General features: G+C 34.5%; 1 protein-coding gene across 5 annotated transcripts in view; it reads left to right on the top strand.

Annotated features, from left to right (window-relative positions):
* The window catches only part of RNF111 (ring finger protein 111), a 51,024-nt gene that overhangs the window by 13,779 nt on the left and 20,884 nt on the right, over positions 1–16,361 (top strand). For all 5 annotated transcript variants that reach the window (XM_085303337.1, XM_085303336.1, XM_085303334.1 and 2 more), the window contains exons 3-4: positions 6,804–6,930; positions 13,920–14,083. In XM_085303337.1, the coding sequence (XP_085159463.1) occupies positions 6,804–6,930; positions 13,920–14,083 (291 nt within the window). The remainder of the gene's footprint in view (positions 1–6,803; positions 6,931–13,919; positions 14,084–16,361) is intronic.

The raw sequence follows: 16,361 nt of genomic DNA, 5'->3' as shown, positions 1-16,361 counted from the left end.
TTTTTTTTTTCTTTCGACATGGATAGATATACAGGGGCTGGGAGTATCAACTGGACACAGCTGAACTTTAGACACAAGCTAAACTGTAACAAGTTTGTAGCTTTACATGGTGTGAGTTGGCAGTAAAGCTGAACTCCAGGAAATGAGAAAGTGTCAGTACAGAAAAGTTGTGTGGAATTTTGCATAGTCATAAAACTGACCTAATAGCGCTTGAAATTCTTTCCGGTCTGACATGTTACTTTGTATCTTTGAATGGCAAGTACTAGACAGGCCTTGCCTCCTTCCTTAGAATATAATACTGATAGTAAGCTGCTGTAGTTTTTGTTCAAAGAGGCTTGAAATAGACAGACTTCTATTACAAAAGAATGAGACTGAATGTATTCAGTTCTGTCCTCTTGATTCTACTAAGGGTTTTGTTTCTGATTTCCAAGAGCATTGAATATAGACACGTGATATTCTAAAAGTCAGAGTTGTGAAAACGTTAATCTGAAGTGGTGCATATTTATTTTAACAGATTTCTGTGAACACTGGAAGAAGTTGGAGTGGAATGAAGGTGGAAATTAACTACCTGTTGTTAGAGTAGTTAATTATTTTTCCTTTATCTTATCCCTCCGAAACTGAAGTGTTCTCTACTATCTCCTCAGTAACTAATGCAGCTCATAATTCACAGTTTTTTATCTCAATAGCATTAGTAGGCAACGAAGCAAATACATATCTCTTCTACTCTTCCTGTTACTAGAAAAGGTTCAGGGAAGAACAGAAAAGGGGTGAAGAAAGAAGCACATGACTTTGTAAGCAATAATCTTATTAACTTTTATTACATTGCAGATATTTAAAGCTCCAATTCACATTTACTGATAGGTATAGCTAGAATGGTTAATGTGGAATTCACTTCAGTGTTTCCCTATAGTGACCATAGTTTTCTGTGCTGATAAGACCTTAGTTCTAGAATTAGGTTTGGCTTGCTGTAGCCTTGTCATTAGAACTAAGGTGTGTGTGCTTGTTTAATGATAGTACAGTTTTGGATTAGCTCATGTATATAGTTCACAATTGGACAAGATCCTTTAAATTCTGCCTGTTAGCTCTTTTCCACTGGGGTGTAAGCTCCTAAACAATTTGTATGTTCTTGAAGATTTTCCCTGTTTTACTCGGCTATTAAAAAGTGTATTTCAAGTAAGTCTCAAGTAAAGAAAAACTGATCTTCTAACCTAGTTCTTAAAAGCTGTGAAAGTTGAAAAGAGTACTTACCGAAACTTAGTAGGAGATTTGTACTTCAGCTTGAAGTAGATAACCATGTAATGATCCTTAAACTCACTGACACAAATGCTGTAGAGGCAGATAGTAGAAGAAAGTTTAAAAAGGAATTAGACATGTTCACAGACAACTGTCTATAAACAGGGAATAGGCAATAATGTGCTCTCTGACATCTATAATGCTGTGTTGGGTGATAAGAGAGATTTTTGACTAACGATTGTAGCCAGAATTTTTTTTGCTCTCACCAGATAGTTCTGCCTGTTGCTGCTGACAGAGAATGTCAGCCTTGATGGGCCAGTGATGTGATCCAGTGAAAGACTGAAACTTCAGAGCAAATCTGCTCTATCAYTGGAGCTTTTTATTTTAAACTTCTGTTTTCCCCAGACCACATATTCCTTCTGTAAGCTTGTGGTATGGTCAAGCTGTCTCTTTTGAATTTGTATGTTATGAATCTCCTTTGCTATTTTACATGCATTTATTTTGTAATAGCATGCAGTTAAATTAGAAAAAATATTGCAATAGCTACTGTCCAGGAAGGACAACAGTCAGCAAAATATAAATTTGGATATTGGGCCAGCAATATTTCTGTCCTTAACGGGACATTGGTGCTGATGACTAATTATTAGTTGATCTCTGACTGTGAGTCAGAGCTATGCCATGATCTTTGAGTTTAGTACTGTGTATAAAGCAAAGCTTAGAGTCTATTGTGTATAATTTTTGGCTAATTTCAGTATTTGATAGTAGAACTTGACTCCCAAAACTGCATGTTGTCTATTAATAGTACCTAGCAGATAATTCTGACATAATTAACAATTTTCTGGGGAACATATATGCTATATTTAAAGATTTAAATATTGGGGTACAGAGTATTACATTTTTAAAAATGTAATGTTCTACTTACTAAATCATTTTAATCTTTGACGTAGTGCCTAACAATATTTGGGATTTTCTAAGGGGTGAAACCACTTTTTGACATGTTTGAATTTGGATTCATGCCAGGATACTCCAGTGTAGTTGGCTGAATGCTAGTTTTAATACTAGACTTTAAAAATACTAGACTTAAAAGAAAAAAGAAAAAAAAAAGTATGTGTGTGTGTGGAGAGGTCTCCTGGAGAGAATGAAAAAGAAATACTGTATATTTGAAAAATGATTATTAGTTACATACAAAACCTAATTACTAAGCATGTTAATATTTGAGGTAATATTTGGTGGTTTGCATGCATTGTAAAATATAATCCATTGGCTATGGATAGGGCAGGAAACTCAAATCAAATGGACTTTAATAAAATTCTTGTTGTAACTTTCAGAAGTTTTGTTTTTAGCCAGTTCATTTAAAGTGTAGAGTGAGTCTAATGGCAGCCTCAAGGCTAATTTAGTCACARACAACTAGAGTATAATTTGCTTATTATGTTTTGTTGTTCCGGAGGTGGCAAAGAGACATAGTTTATGCCTGTGGAAGAGTAATTTTTCCTTTGGTATATAACCATAACTGTTATACTTGCAGTAATGCAAAGTACCTGCCATAGATTTACACAACTTTTTTTTGCTACTGCCAGTCTGGTTACTCTTCCCCCACCACTCCATGCTGGGAGAGGGGAGAGCACCTTCAAGGAATATAGAATTAGTGTATAGTACCACTCTAATTATACGTATTTGGCTGTTCTCTTGCAGACTCAATAATGTAGACAATACATAGAGTAAGACAGTAGTAGTTATACCTTAAGTAACATTGAATTTACTTACGTTTTCAGTCTGGAATGAATGTTGATTTTAATGCATGGATTGGTGTGTACATTAAAGCAAGTAAATACACTGTACCTTGTCATTATGGACAGTGTAAAAATGTCTCTCATGGTAGACTGCAAGGTCAAAATTAATGCTGAGAAATACATGCAAGTATTTTATCTGGTGTATTTCTGGGAATTTTTTTTGTTCTCCATACCCTTCTGCCGCCAGTATGTTTTGTCAATAATTTAGTACATTAAAACAAGGATTTACTGAAATGCCGAATTCTGTTTTATTTATGTCCTACTAAATAACAGCAGGAAATACAAGTTCTTGGTACATATGCAGCAAATATATAGACAGATACTTTCAGGATTTGTTCATTTGTTTACTGCTTATGTGTAGCCATAGATTCATCGGATGGCTTGTAAGAATTATGTATGTGATAAATATTTTGAGGTTTGCAAGTGCTTCCAAATTCTTTCCAGCAAATATTTTTAGAAGCAATATAGCAAAACCTCTGGAAATCTCTTTTTGTATTTACGGACATCAGTAGCCTCACTAAAGAAGATTTCTTCTCCCTGACGGGGTGATGCCCTTTTAAAATTCACGTCAAACTAGCTTGTACTACTCAAAGTGAAATCTCAGTAAAATTCAACTTCAGGCACCTAACCTGCAGACTTACATTATGGGAAACTACAGAAACATTATGGCTTTACTAGAATTGGATTCTGAGAAGTTCAAATTGGCAGGCTTGAATTTCAAATGTATGTAGCAGAGAATTTATTTTTCTCAGTTTTGGTAGTGTAGAGTGTTCAAAAAAAGCATCTTAAATTTCATTAGTTCTTAAGTATCATACAGTTTTAATTCTTAAAATTACCTCTACTTTTTAAATGAACAGATTTTTTTTTCTAATACTAGAGCAGTTATATATGGTCTTGCTGAAGTTTCAGGAGACTCTCCTTGCTACCAATGAATAGGGAGTAGAGTGGCTGCTCATGTGCTGCATACACCCACCCTACATTGCTCTCAGTTGCCAAATGGGTTGTCTTCTGAGACTTCATTTTGATAGATTATTTCAAAGACTTTTATTTTTCTTAACAATGCTGTCCTTTGCTCTGCTTTGTAGAAACTTTTGTAAGTTAGTATAAACTGACATGGTTTTGTCCGTGATACTTCAAATACCATGTTCTCTTCCTTATAGTAATGTTTTAGGAGAGGCAAAGAAGAAATAGTAAATCTTGCTGACAATGAAAAATGAACTTTTAATACTATTTAATACTGCTGGCTCCATGGCTTATATACTTCCATACTGGATAGAARATTATAAAGATTGTACCAGTGTTACTCATAGTTTTTTTTTCTGAAGTTTTACTATTCAACTAACTTTATTTCATTTTTCAGGCAAAAGTTTTTAAGTTTATATTGGCTAGTTTGTCTAATTCTTATATGCTGTCCTCCCAAGTAACTACAATGTTCTTAAAACATATGAAGTTCATATGAGTGTACTTCTCCCCTTGCTGTGCTGTTAGACTAATTTTTAATAGGTCTTACATAGAAGCCATTTTTATTTAAAAGTAAGTATAAAATTGCATGTAGTCATTAATTGTATTACTACTTTTTCCCTAGGAATAAAATCTTACCAAATACTTTGCTTATTTCAAACTTTTTTTCCATAACAGTCTTCATTTTGAAGGAAATGTATACTGATAACTTGTATAGTTGTCCTGAAAGTACTTTACAGGATGAAAACTTTTTAATCACTTTGTGCTTTTGACTTCAGAACACGCTATAAAAGCGTGAGCAGTAGGAAGTGGGGAAAAAGTTGAAATACAGCTAACCTGTATCCTATTTAGAGCAAATTTGACTATTTTCCTAGAGATTCTCATTATTATTTTGGAACTTGTAACAATCCTGATGGTTTTTGCAGTCTGACCTATAGGCAGACTGTAAAATCACATCTTGAGTAAAGGTTTGCTTAAATAAAGGATTAAGTAAAATCAATACTCAAACCATGATAAAGATGAATGTCTGAATTGTATAGATATTAACTTGTGAATTTTCTTTGGTTATCTTGAGGTAAACATCTGTCAGTATTTATGTAGAGGTGGCATGCTTAAATTACACAGCATGATTTTGGCCTCAAGGAGGTGCTGTTTGGTCTGTTATATTTCTGAAAATGTACTTCAGTCTAAATCTTCTGCTTTTGCACCTGTCATTATTTTCAGTGAAAATTAAATTTGAGGCTGCATGGACCTCCAGGAGTGCCCTCAAACTTACTGCACTTCAAAGAAGCGCATGTTTGGAAGCACAGATTTGGTCTGGGAGGGGAGGAATGCTTACATTTTTTTCCTAACTGACCTTTCATCGTTTGTTTGGCTAGCTAGTTTTGTGCTTTTTTTGTTTGCTTTTTTTTGTGGGGGGGGGGGATTGACAAGTAGCTATGGTGGCTGTGTATAGAAGCTGCTTGTTTATTTGCCTGTGACTTCTAAGCTGTCAAAAACCTGATGTTTACTTCTGAAAGTGGTAATGACTTTAGCTGCCTTTTGCTTTGACTAAATGTCCCTTTTTTTGTATTTTCACTGTTAGCATGGGCTTTGTTTTTCAGGTATCTTAATGTTCTCAGTTTCTCTTTCCTCAAAACTTTCACGCATCTTCTGAGAACTGATTTTGTCAGTTATTACTTCAGATTAGAATAGCTTGGTATTTGGAAACATGGATTTTGAATCTATCAAGGAGAGGGGGAAAAAAAATCCACCCACCCCTGAAGTTTGTCAGTCTCTGCTATTTCAGTTGTAGCTGCGTAGTTGAGTGGTTGCAGAGCTCAGGAATCTGCATCTTAGCAGCATATGTCCTTTTGCTACACCAGAAAGCTGGTGCTCAGTGTGAACAAAAAATGAATGTGCCTTGTCATTTCATAGAGCAGCTGAGAACAGGCCATACAGGAAATAATATTGACTTGAAAGAGACCTAATTGCTCAGGCACCTTTCTTGAAGAAATTGATCTCAAGTTGGTGAAGTYTGCCATTTCTACGCCATCTAGCTCATATTTATTTAGTAAGTTCTTTGGTAGCCGGTGGTATTTCTATAGTGAAATAACCCATAGCTTAATTTAAGTATTCTTAACTACTGATAGTTTTATTTTAACTTTGTCTAGAGTATACAATTGTGAACATTACCAGAAACAGATTTTTAACATGCCTTATAGCACCAATGGGTTTGTGGTCAGTATATTGTTTTAGAAGTAATTTATATACCTGGTGCCTAATTTTTGCCCTGTTGCTGCTGTTTAGCCTTCAGGCTTCAGTACCCACAAAACCRTGAAAGAAAATAGTTATTCATGATAAAGAACCACTACTGCTTTACTGCTGAAGAGTTTGGTTTGTTTTCATAATAAGTGACAGGTATTCTTTGGTGTTACAGCTAATAAAATTCATAAGAATTGTTTCCAATATGTAGTGGAATGGAAGCTTGCTTTCCCTCCCCCCCTCCTCTCTTGTCTCCTTTCTCTTTCACTTTGTGTCTTATTGTGTAGCTAACTTGTTATTAAGTATGGAAGTTTGAGATGTACTAATTATTTGTTTTGGAGTAGCTCTAAGCAGTATGTTTTAAAGCTACTGAAAATTTATGTACTGATAAAGCAGAATTACAGGTTTTAATAATTAGGTCATTTGACAGCTGCATTTAATGTTTTGATGTGCACTGCAGTTCTCTACTGACACATTTTATGTTTTTATGTTTAGGGGAAGAAGAAATAGTCTTATAATGACAGCTCTTGAGAGAGATGACATATACAAACTTTATTCCTCCTCTTTCCCTATCAGGAAGTATTGATGAAGATGTTGTGGTGATTGAAGCATCCTCTACTCCCCAGGTCACTGCCAATGAGGAAATAAATGTTACCTCGACAGACAGTGAAGTAGAGATTGTAACTGTTGGTGAAAGCTACAGGTGAGGCTTGTGTGTGTTTGTATTAATGTAATCTTGTTTGTCTTCAGTTTTTTTTATAAGGGTCTGTATCATTAAAAGCCGTTAAGGAAATGATATCGACATTTTAAACAACGTGCACAGTATGCATTTCTGATTTAAAAAAAAAAAAAAAAAACCGCCTGCCCCCAGGTGCCTTGACAATTCTGCTTATCTAGAAATGTTGAGGTGATTGTAGTTAGCATGATTGAGATGGCAGAATTTTCGAGGAGCAAATCTGTGCAGTGAGATGTTGGAGATAAGAAATTCAAGGTTGGGTTGTCTGTCTGGGGGTGAGCATGGAAAGCATTCCAGTTTTTTGGAAGCTTCTGTTTCTGCCACCATGTGTACTTTCCCATTCTTCCTTGCCTCTATGTAGATTTTGTTAAGTTTTTTTGTTTGTTTGTTTCACAAGAGTTCTTTAGAGTGGAGTTCTTGAAGCAGAAAATTTGAAAATCCGCTGTGCATGGAACTGATAGAGATGCCTGCATATTAAATAAGTTTGTGGATGTGAGGACAGAGTTTTTTTTTTAAAAAAAAAAAAAGACGACTAATATCCATTTGGGTAAAACAATGACAAAAGAACAATATACAGCAGATTATAAAATCGTTCCATCTGCTTGTCATCAGATTGCATTAATGAAAGCAATAGCTATTTCATATTTAAGAAACCAGACAGGCTGTCTTGCAAAAATTTGCTTTAATTGAAATAATGGCACTCTAGAACCAATTAAGACATGTACATACATAGTTTTTGTGAAGGCTTTCTAATAACACCTCTACTTTCTTTTGAACTCCACATGTGAAAGATGTCATACAAATATGCAGCCTGAGTTTGTAATTGAGAGGAAATAGGGAGACCTGAGAGAAATCAACATTTTAAAATGCATTTCTTGAGCAATGTTGTTTTTATTTCCTCATGTTGAAGGAAGGGGAGTGATAGAGCGCCTATTGATTCTGCATTTTTAACTTTCTTAAAGGAAAAAATGATCCTCTGTCTTGAAGGTTAAAACACATTCCAGAAACAGTTGGTTTATCTACATGAATATGTTGAAAACAGTCATTAAAACTTCAGAAAGCATGTATGCTTCAAGCATGTATGCTTGAAAAAACTTGAGCAATGTAAGTTATCACTTTAGACTCTTACAGCTGGTAAATAAAGCTTTGGAGTGTTTTTTAAGAAAAGYTAAGTGAAACTGATTGTGCTTATTGAACATTAATTCAAGACCTAATTAAACATGGATAGGATGCCTTTCAAAATTTAGCTTTCTCTCTTCCTAGGCTCAGTAAGAAATTGTTCCTGTGGTAGCTGTAAAAGGCTTCAAAGCAATTACATGATTCTTTCTCCCCGATGCTGCAGTCAAAATAGCAACAAAAAACCCTCTCGTTATTGATGTCAATGATGTCTTTGCTGGTGACTTGAGTGAGAATGAGATTAAACCAAGGGCATTTTGTGATGAATTTAAATTTTGGTTTATTCAGTTTGTTGGATCTTCTAACATAGATTTCTCAAAGGAATTTAATTTTTGAATATCATAATGGAATGATGAAATGAAGTTTTATACCTTAACCCTTTACTGTACAACCCTCAACTGTTAAGAGACTTGAAAATGTTCAGATGAAAGTGTTAGGAAAAGATTGCAAAAGTAATTGAGTTTTGTATTTGGAAGTGTCATGGTTTTATGTAGTAAAAATACACTTAAAAAGAAAAATCCAGGAAACTTCCTATAACGAGGAAGAGTCTTAAACGCATATCGTGAGCTCAAAATGTCAGAAAATCTCTTTTCTATGCTAATCTTCTATACTTGAACTTAAAGTACTTTCTATGCAGATTTTCTTATGATTCAAGAGTATCAATTTTGCCAAACCACAATCTAAGGAACAAAGGCAGCTCTGGAAATTATTAATGACCACTCAGTATAAAATTGTAAATTTAAATGTTGCAAATAAACTGAACATTATGAAGGTTGTTTACCAAACTCAGAATTGTGTTCATGGCAAAATAAATTTTTATTAATTTCTATATAAATGAAATGAGTTGCTGTATTTAAGACTATCTTTTTACAAGAGTATAAAGATCAGATTTGCAAAAATGAACACTTTCAACTCTTTGTTTCACGCCCCCTCCCCCACTCCCCAAAAAGAACTAGCAGTAAAGGTGAACTGTTGGTGTTTGTTACATGTTAAATACTACAGGACTGACTCATTCTGTTCTTTTTGAAAACGTAATTATTAGTTGAGTAAGAATATGTATGCCTGTAATACATGAAGTTACAAAATGCAAACGAATATTAGTGAAAAAGATTGTGTAGGTCTGAAAAAGCTTGCATAGATTCAGGAGGCTATTGCTTTGAGATTTGTCTTAATATTAAGTATTCTGCAGGGAAGTGGCAGCTTGTTTACTCCTGACACTTTTGGAAAAAAAAAATCTTAAAATTCCAAACCATTAATCTTGACATCAGTAAATAAAGATGAATGTAAGAGTAGGCTCTTTACTTAAGCTGTGATAAGACTTGTATAGTTGAGATTTATTTAAGCATGTTAAAGCTGATTTCTGTTTCTTTCTAAATAGAAAAATTAATACAATTATATAATTATAAAAGTATATAATAATATACTGTTAAGCAACTGTGTATGGATCTCTGGTATAATTCATAAACATCTTTATTTACATAGCCAACTTACGGAAACTTACGTTAGAAGAAATTCATGCACTTGAAGGTCTTAAGTGAGTAAAGTTTTGCGTGAATGTAACTTGTTAACAACAAGTTCAGCTGATGGTTGAGGGCATATATTCACTCACTGGGCACTTTAGTACTAAAGGTTACAAAGAAGGGAATAGAATTCATGAAGTACTTAATCTGTCTTTCTCTGAATCCTCCTTCCAATTTTATTAAGTTTTCTGAGGGAGAGAAGAAAGCTACTGGAAAAAGGAAAACCAACATTCTCCACATAACATGCTTGCATGTGTAAGAAACTTGAAATGTTTGCATTTAGACTTAGAAAAGTCAGACACAAGGAAATGCATTCATCTGGAAAACACTCAGGCAAATCTTGTGATCTAAAACAGGAGCCCATTAGTGGATGTTGTGGGCAGGAAGAGAAAGTAAATGGATAAAGAAGGTAAAAATAGAAAATTCCCAGAAGGGAAATTGTCTCAGAAAGTGGATTCATAAGTGGAAAGCAGTGGTAATGCTGGATAGGGAGAAGTGAAGCTTTGGAGCATTAGATTTGTGCAAGAGTTTTTCTGCAGTGCGTTCAGGCAGACTTTTTGAGTAACTTTACGGGTCCTGTCATGAAAGTGTCAAGCTGCCTGTGAAAGTAAATGATACAATTTGGTACTCGTTTTTAAGTCTTCTGGTTTCTTCAGTATTTTTTTTTCCTTTTATTCTACCTTATAGCATTTGTTCCTTATTATTTTCCTCTCCTCTGTTAGTGAAATCTTACTCTGATTGTTATTTTAGGACAAAATAAGAAGACAAAATTGGCCATGGCCCCTGGGAAGGGCAGTAATGGAACACTGTAGCCCCATAAGTAGTACTTGTTCCTAAGTATAAGTAGTATACGTTGTTGGTAGTATCAATGTAAGATTGCCCAGTAGATAGACACTATTTTTGCTTTTTCAGAAGTGAGGAGGAGACTGTTCATAAAAATCACTTCCTTAATTTATTCAGGAGTGAATCAAAATATTCTGAACTTTTCTAAATGGAGTAAAGACGATTTGTTTCTAGAAAGCTGCTTTCAGTGGAAGTCCTTAAGCTGTAGTTCCTTTTAAGCTCTCCCATTATTAAGGATTGGAGACCCAAAGATCTGCCTTGTTAACTTAAACCAAGAAATTATCCACAGACTTCATGCCTCCACACCAGCTGTCTTCATCATCTTCACTGCTAGATTAGATAGCAAGAATCCTGTGAGCATCTCCATATAGGCAAAGTAAACAAGCCTAGGTAACTGTGCTATCAATTGTACATCCTTGTCTTTTGGGGAAGGGGTGCATTATTTGAAATTCTTGCATGTTTTTTCCCCTCCCTTCGCCAGTCAATTTGGCAAATAATTAACCATGATGTTTTATCATTTTTATATTGTTGTCTACATACAGAACTCAATAAAATATTAAAACCTGTTTCATAGACTACCTCGGCAAGGGAAGACAAGAATTGACAACATTTCATGAAGCTTATAAATATTTTATGGTGGTTTTGTCCTACTTTTCCCTTTTCTTGTTTCTTTCTACCACCACTCTTGTTCACAGACACTTAAAATTGTGGTTTCAGGGTCTTCCACTGCTGTTCTTCAGCAGGTGTTTTTATTATGTTTCTGTGGAAACCAGCATTTGTTAATTTGAATGAAAAATGTCTCAGTCTTATTTGTCRATCTTCACTTATTTTTTATTGCTAAATCAGTTCTTTAGGTGTTATGAAATATTTACAGAAAAATCTGAAAACATCAACTAGTTTGTCTTGATGGATTTGACCAGGTTGCTACAATGTTGGTCACATGTTAATCATTCTTCAGTAGCCAATTAGAAGATGATCTCTTTCAGTAAAGACCAGATTCTTTTTTCTCCCCTCCTAGTAATTGTAGCTAAAACATCTTTTCTTGGATAAAAGATGGAATCCAGAGGCTCTCTGGGTAAAACCTTGCTTGTATTTATCAACATCCTTAACAGTACTTCTTTTCTGCATAATCAGCTAGTGTTACTTTTTGATGGAGGCTTCTAGGACTCCTGTTTCATGTAGACTTTGTCTATTCTGCTGTTTGTTGAGGGGGAAAAATACATTATGTTCTTTGAATCAAAGATCAGAATGTAAATGATATCTCCAGGTTGTCTTGAGGATACCAGTGGTTGCCCAGAAGAATAAATGCTACTGCCCCTGTGGGTTTCACAGAGCAATAGCTCTAGTTTGTGAGGATGTTGATTGTTAGTTCTTTTCTGTTATCAGAGCTAGTTAATTATTTGTCTGATTCTAATTAATTAGCTTTGTAGGAGCAACATGCAAATACTCTTCTGCTTGTTTTCTGAGTGGCTATTGGTGAAATAGGGTTAGTAGCCTGTTGAATCTGTACTTAGTCGCATGCATATAGAAATTTGTTGTTTTTCTTACATTGCACATAGTCTGATTTGAGAAAATTGCGTGCAGAAGTTCATGTATTGGTCTCTTGTTGCATGGCATTCACTTTCCACACTTCCCTGTATTCTRTGAAGAAGTTAGTATGTAGTGATGATTACTCCTTCCTCCTCCCTTCTTCATCAAGGTAGAGCTACTCGCAAAGTATAGAGGAAGTAAACCAGTGTGATAAAAAAATTAACTGCAGTCTCAAGCAGCAGTACAGCAGTTGGAATCATACCTAGGCGGATGAGATAGCATCTACAAACTGCTAGCGACACCCTTCCCTGACAGTCCTCTTCTGGCTGAGAAAATAATACTACAGTCTGGTTTTGCTGCTTGTTGACATTAAACAAAGTAAACATTATAGCTATACATACTTTATGGAAGTAAAATAATACAGTCATTTTGAAATGATACAGATTCATCCAGTGACAGAATACACACACCAGCATGTAGCTAACACATTCTGAAAATATTTTACTTAAGAATGACTTATGAATAATGTCCTGCTTAATCATAACAAGTTAACAGAGACTGAGMCTTGTAACTTAAGACTATCTCAATTCAGTAGCTCTTTGTTTTCAGGGAAATAACAGGGCATCTTAAACTTCAAAATAAGAAATTTCAGCAATAGAAGTTCATAATATGAGTTGATTAATATGAAAATAATAGTTACAGTTTTGTTTTACTATGCTTTTTTAATGATGGATAAAGCACTATAGAAATATACTCTGATCTTCTTTCCTTGTGGACTATACAGATGGAGTAAAAGGAGTACAGGCAGAGTATAAATATAGGCTATGAGCTCTATGGTGACCTTTTTGTATTGGGTTTTATTTACTTATTTATCTATTTTTAGTGAAGTTATTTGTCTGTCTTTGCTTTTTCTTCTCCTGAATTTTTAAAGTCTGAGTATATTATTTTTTCCAAATTAGAAAATCAAGCCATTCTGTTTATGTAAATACTGGAGAGAAAGATTTTGACAGTGTGTGAACTGGCAAATACAATATTGTTAAATATTTTTCCCTTAATTAAAGACAGTATCCTTTTAGCCTGAACTCCAGAGTATCATTGATTGAATGTTTAGCTTTGGATGACTAAATTGAATAGAATGGATGCCAAGCATAATACTACAGAAATAAAACCATCTATTTCCTTACGTATGGTACAAGCTTATGTTTTTTCCTTTCCTTATGTTACGTTTCATTTAAGTTTCATTACTCTGTAAGCATTATACAAAGCTGTGCTTATTTTTAAGGGGGGGGGGAATAACTTTCATAAGATAAAAGCATGGAGGTTGTTTTTGACTTTTAGATACAGAAATAATCCTCTGAAAGTATTCTGTCACAAATAAATAAGCAAAAGAACTTAATATTTACAAATCTTTATGATCTTTACATTCTAGTCATCATTGACGGATCTCCTATTTCACAGACTGCATAAAAATAGTATAGGATTCAGAGACACTCATCCTATTAGCATATTAAAACATTACTATTAGATAATATCACTATCTGACAGCAGCTGTGGGTTTTCACATTACATTTTGTTCTACTCTACCTATATTTGATCACAGGCACACGGGAGAAGCCTRATACCAGCCTAATGGCCTCTAAGCACTCCCTTTTTGGATGTTTGTTATCTGATAAAGGCAGCAGCAGTGTTTGTAAATTACATGCTACTCCACATTCCGTAGATGATTATTTGAACCTCAGAAAATTATTTTCTCATAAGAATGCATTTCAAATAGCAGTATACTCTGAACTCACTTTAGTGACCGGTCAACTTCTTGAACAGTGAGAAAGTGTATTTAATGAGAGCAAAATTTATGTCAATACTTAAGGTAATACCTTTTTTTTTAAGGTCTCGTTCAACACTCGGACACTCAAGATCACACTGGGGACAGAGCTCTACTTCTCATGCTGCACGACCACAAGAGCAGCGTAACCGTAGTAGGATTTCAACAGTCATACAGCCACTGAGACAAAATGCAGCAGAAGTAGTGGACCTTACAGTGGATGAAGATGGTAAGTTACATTGATTTGAGAAATCTCTTCTTTTTTCAGAAGCAAAATGGTCAGACAGTGTAACAGGAGTGGAATTATTTGAATTAATTTTAACATACCATTTTTTTTGAAAGTCTCAGTTATAAAACAAACTAAAAACCCCACTACTTACTAGCATGTCAGAAATTCTCACGTGTCTTTATTGCTAAAATTAAAATCTAGACATTCCTTGCAGGTCTGCTAGATCTATTTTTTTTCTTCTAAAAACTGACTTGGGTATGCATCTGAGAGCACTCACCAGATAGAAATTACAGAACAGGTTAGAACTATTTCTTTAAAAATGTGTGATTATTTCAGTACAATACTATAAAAAGAAAAACCTGTCACTGCTGCATGTGCTTTAGAGTACTGTTCTTTCAAGACTTGGAGTGGTGGTGGTAGTAAAAGCCAGAAAACAACAACAACAAAAGGACTAGTAAAAGTATATTAGAAAGTTTCTGAAGCTTTCAGTGTTACCTAACATTAAAACCTTCTGGCACTTAACTGATTTATTCCTGCTGAGAATCATAAGACCAATTTCCAAGTATTGTTAGAAGTTAAGAAGCTATGAGGAAGAAACCCCCACCCAACTCCACCCCTCCCCCACCCCTCCCACTATTCTTTGGCTACATACTACTTCCAGTGTTTCGCAGAAATTCTGTCTTGTGGTTCTATGATTCCCTCATTTATTTAGTGTATCACTAGCTAATATGTTGCAATATCTTCTTTAAGATGGAAGAGAATAGGTTGATTAGAGAGTCTTTTCTTATTGTGAAATACCCCAATAGCAATCCTATTGGATTGGAAATTTCTTTTAATGGTTGGTTCAATTTACTCTCTTAAATTCAAATTGTAGAATTTGGTCTCAACAAATTCCTGTTTAAAAAAAAATCCTGATGAATGAAGGCTTTTTTTCCTGCAATATATATCCTTCAGACCAGCTGTTTTTGCTGCTCACAGAGAACACGTCTTTTTAGGATGAGTCTTCTGGCTTTTCAAGGATATTGTCTTTATAAACATCAAATTTCACACAAACTATTCTAAAACCTGAGTTAATGCTGTCTCAGAAGGTAGTTATCCACTTCGTCATAGCWCTACTAATATCTTTAAAAAATACSATTCTTAAAACTTTGCTTGCTACTTAGCTGAGCCTACAGGTTATGTCTTCACAAACATTCCTGAATTGATGTCTATGGAGTCTGCTGAAATCAAAAATTTCTCTTGGTCTGAAAAATCAAAAATTTCTCTTGGTCTGAAAAATCAAAAATTTCTCTTGGTCTGAGATTGAGCAGTTCCACTGGCTTTTAAATGGAAGACTACTTTTTGGGGAAAACAGCACCCTCTATTTCTGATAAAACAGGCTAGCAGGGTGGTTGATGCTGCTGGAATTAAGAAATGCCTGACCACAAGACTGCTTTCAAAATGTACTAGCTTCCAATCTTGAGCACTGTGTGATCGCAGATTGATTACACGTAGGCTCTAAGGGAGCTATGTTCTCACTGTTTTCTTACTGAATGTAGATATTAATACATTTCCCCCAAAGTATTTTCCTTGAAATAAAATTAATTTATTGGGACAACACATTAAAATGTAAAGGAACGTAAGCATAGACAGCAGATTACAGGCTTTATAATGCAATGAGTTGGAAGACTGCAAAAAGGAGGATTTATTTATTCCTTTGCTTGCTGAGTTGTTATAGCTATTAGATTTAGAGAAAAATCTTGAAAAACAGTTGTATTTTAGCTTGAGACTTTCAGTGTAAGAAATACAATTTTAAACATCTTGATTCTTTTTCTGATATTTATAAAGACACTTCTACTGAAAAATTAGAGCCTGTTTCTGATGATCTTCTCTTTTATCTCCTGTTCATAGTCATGCCATTGCCTTGTCAGTAATTAGAGAGAAATTTCCTGCTTAAAAAAAAAAACAGGCTTTTTTGAAACTAAATCTGAATTATGTCACCACATATCTTTTCAATTATTAACCTGTTTACAGTTGTGCGGTAGAAAGCAAAATACATCAAGGGTCTAGTGTATTTCCCTCAATCTGATGAAATATATTGCCAACTATTATATTTATAATCTGCAAGATGAAATTAACTTTTGTGTTTTATATACATCAAGTTTTTGTGTTCTGACTTTCTCAGCATCTGCAAGACCAGAATTCAGAATTTCTTGTAAGATTGTTTTGTTTTTTCTTTTCAAATGAAAACTAACAGTTTCTTAAAACTTAACATGTAATTTGTTTTGTTTTTGTTTTC

Source organism: Rhea americana, unplaced genomic scaffold (assembly GCF_003343005.1).
Source record: "Rhea americana isolate MKP2758 unplaced genomic scaffold, rheAme1 scaffold_2, whole genome shotgun sequence".
Classification (NCBI taxonomy): domain Eukaryota; kingdom Metazoa; phylum Chordata; class Aves; order Rheiformes; family Rheidae; genus Rhea; species Rhea americana.
Note: the sequence above shows the minus strand (reverse complement) of the source record. Positions and strands in the feature narration are given on the sequence as shown.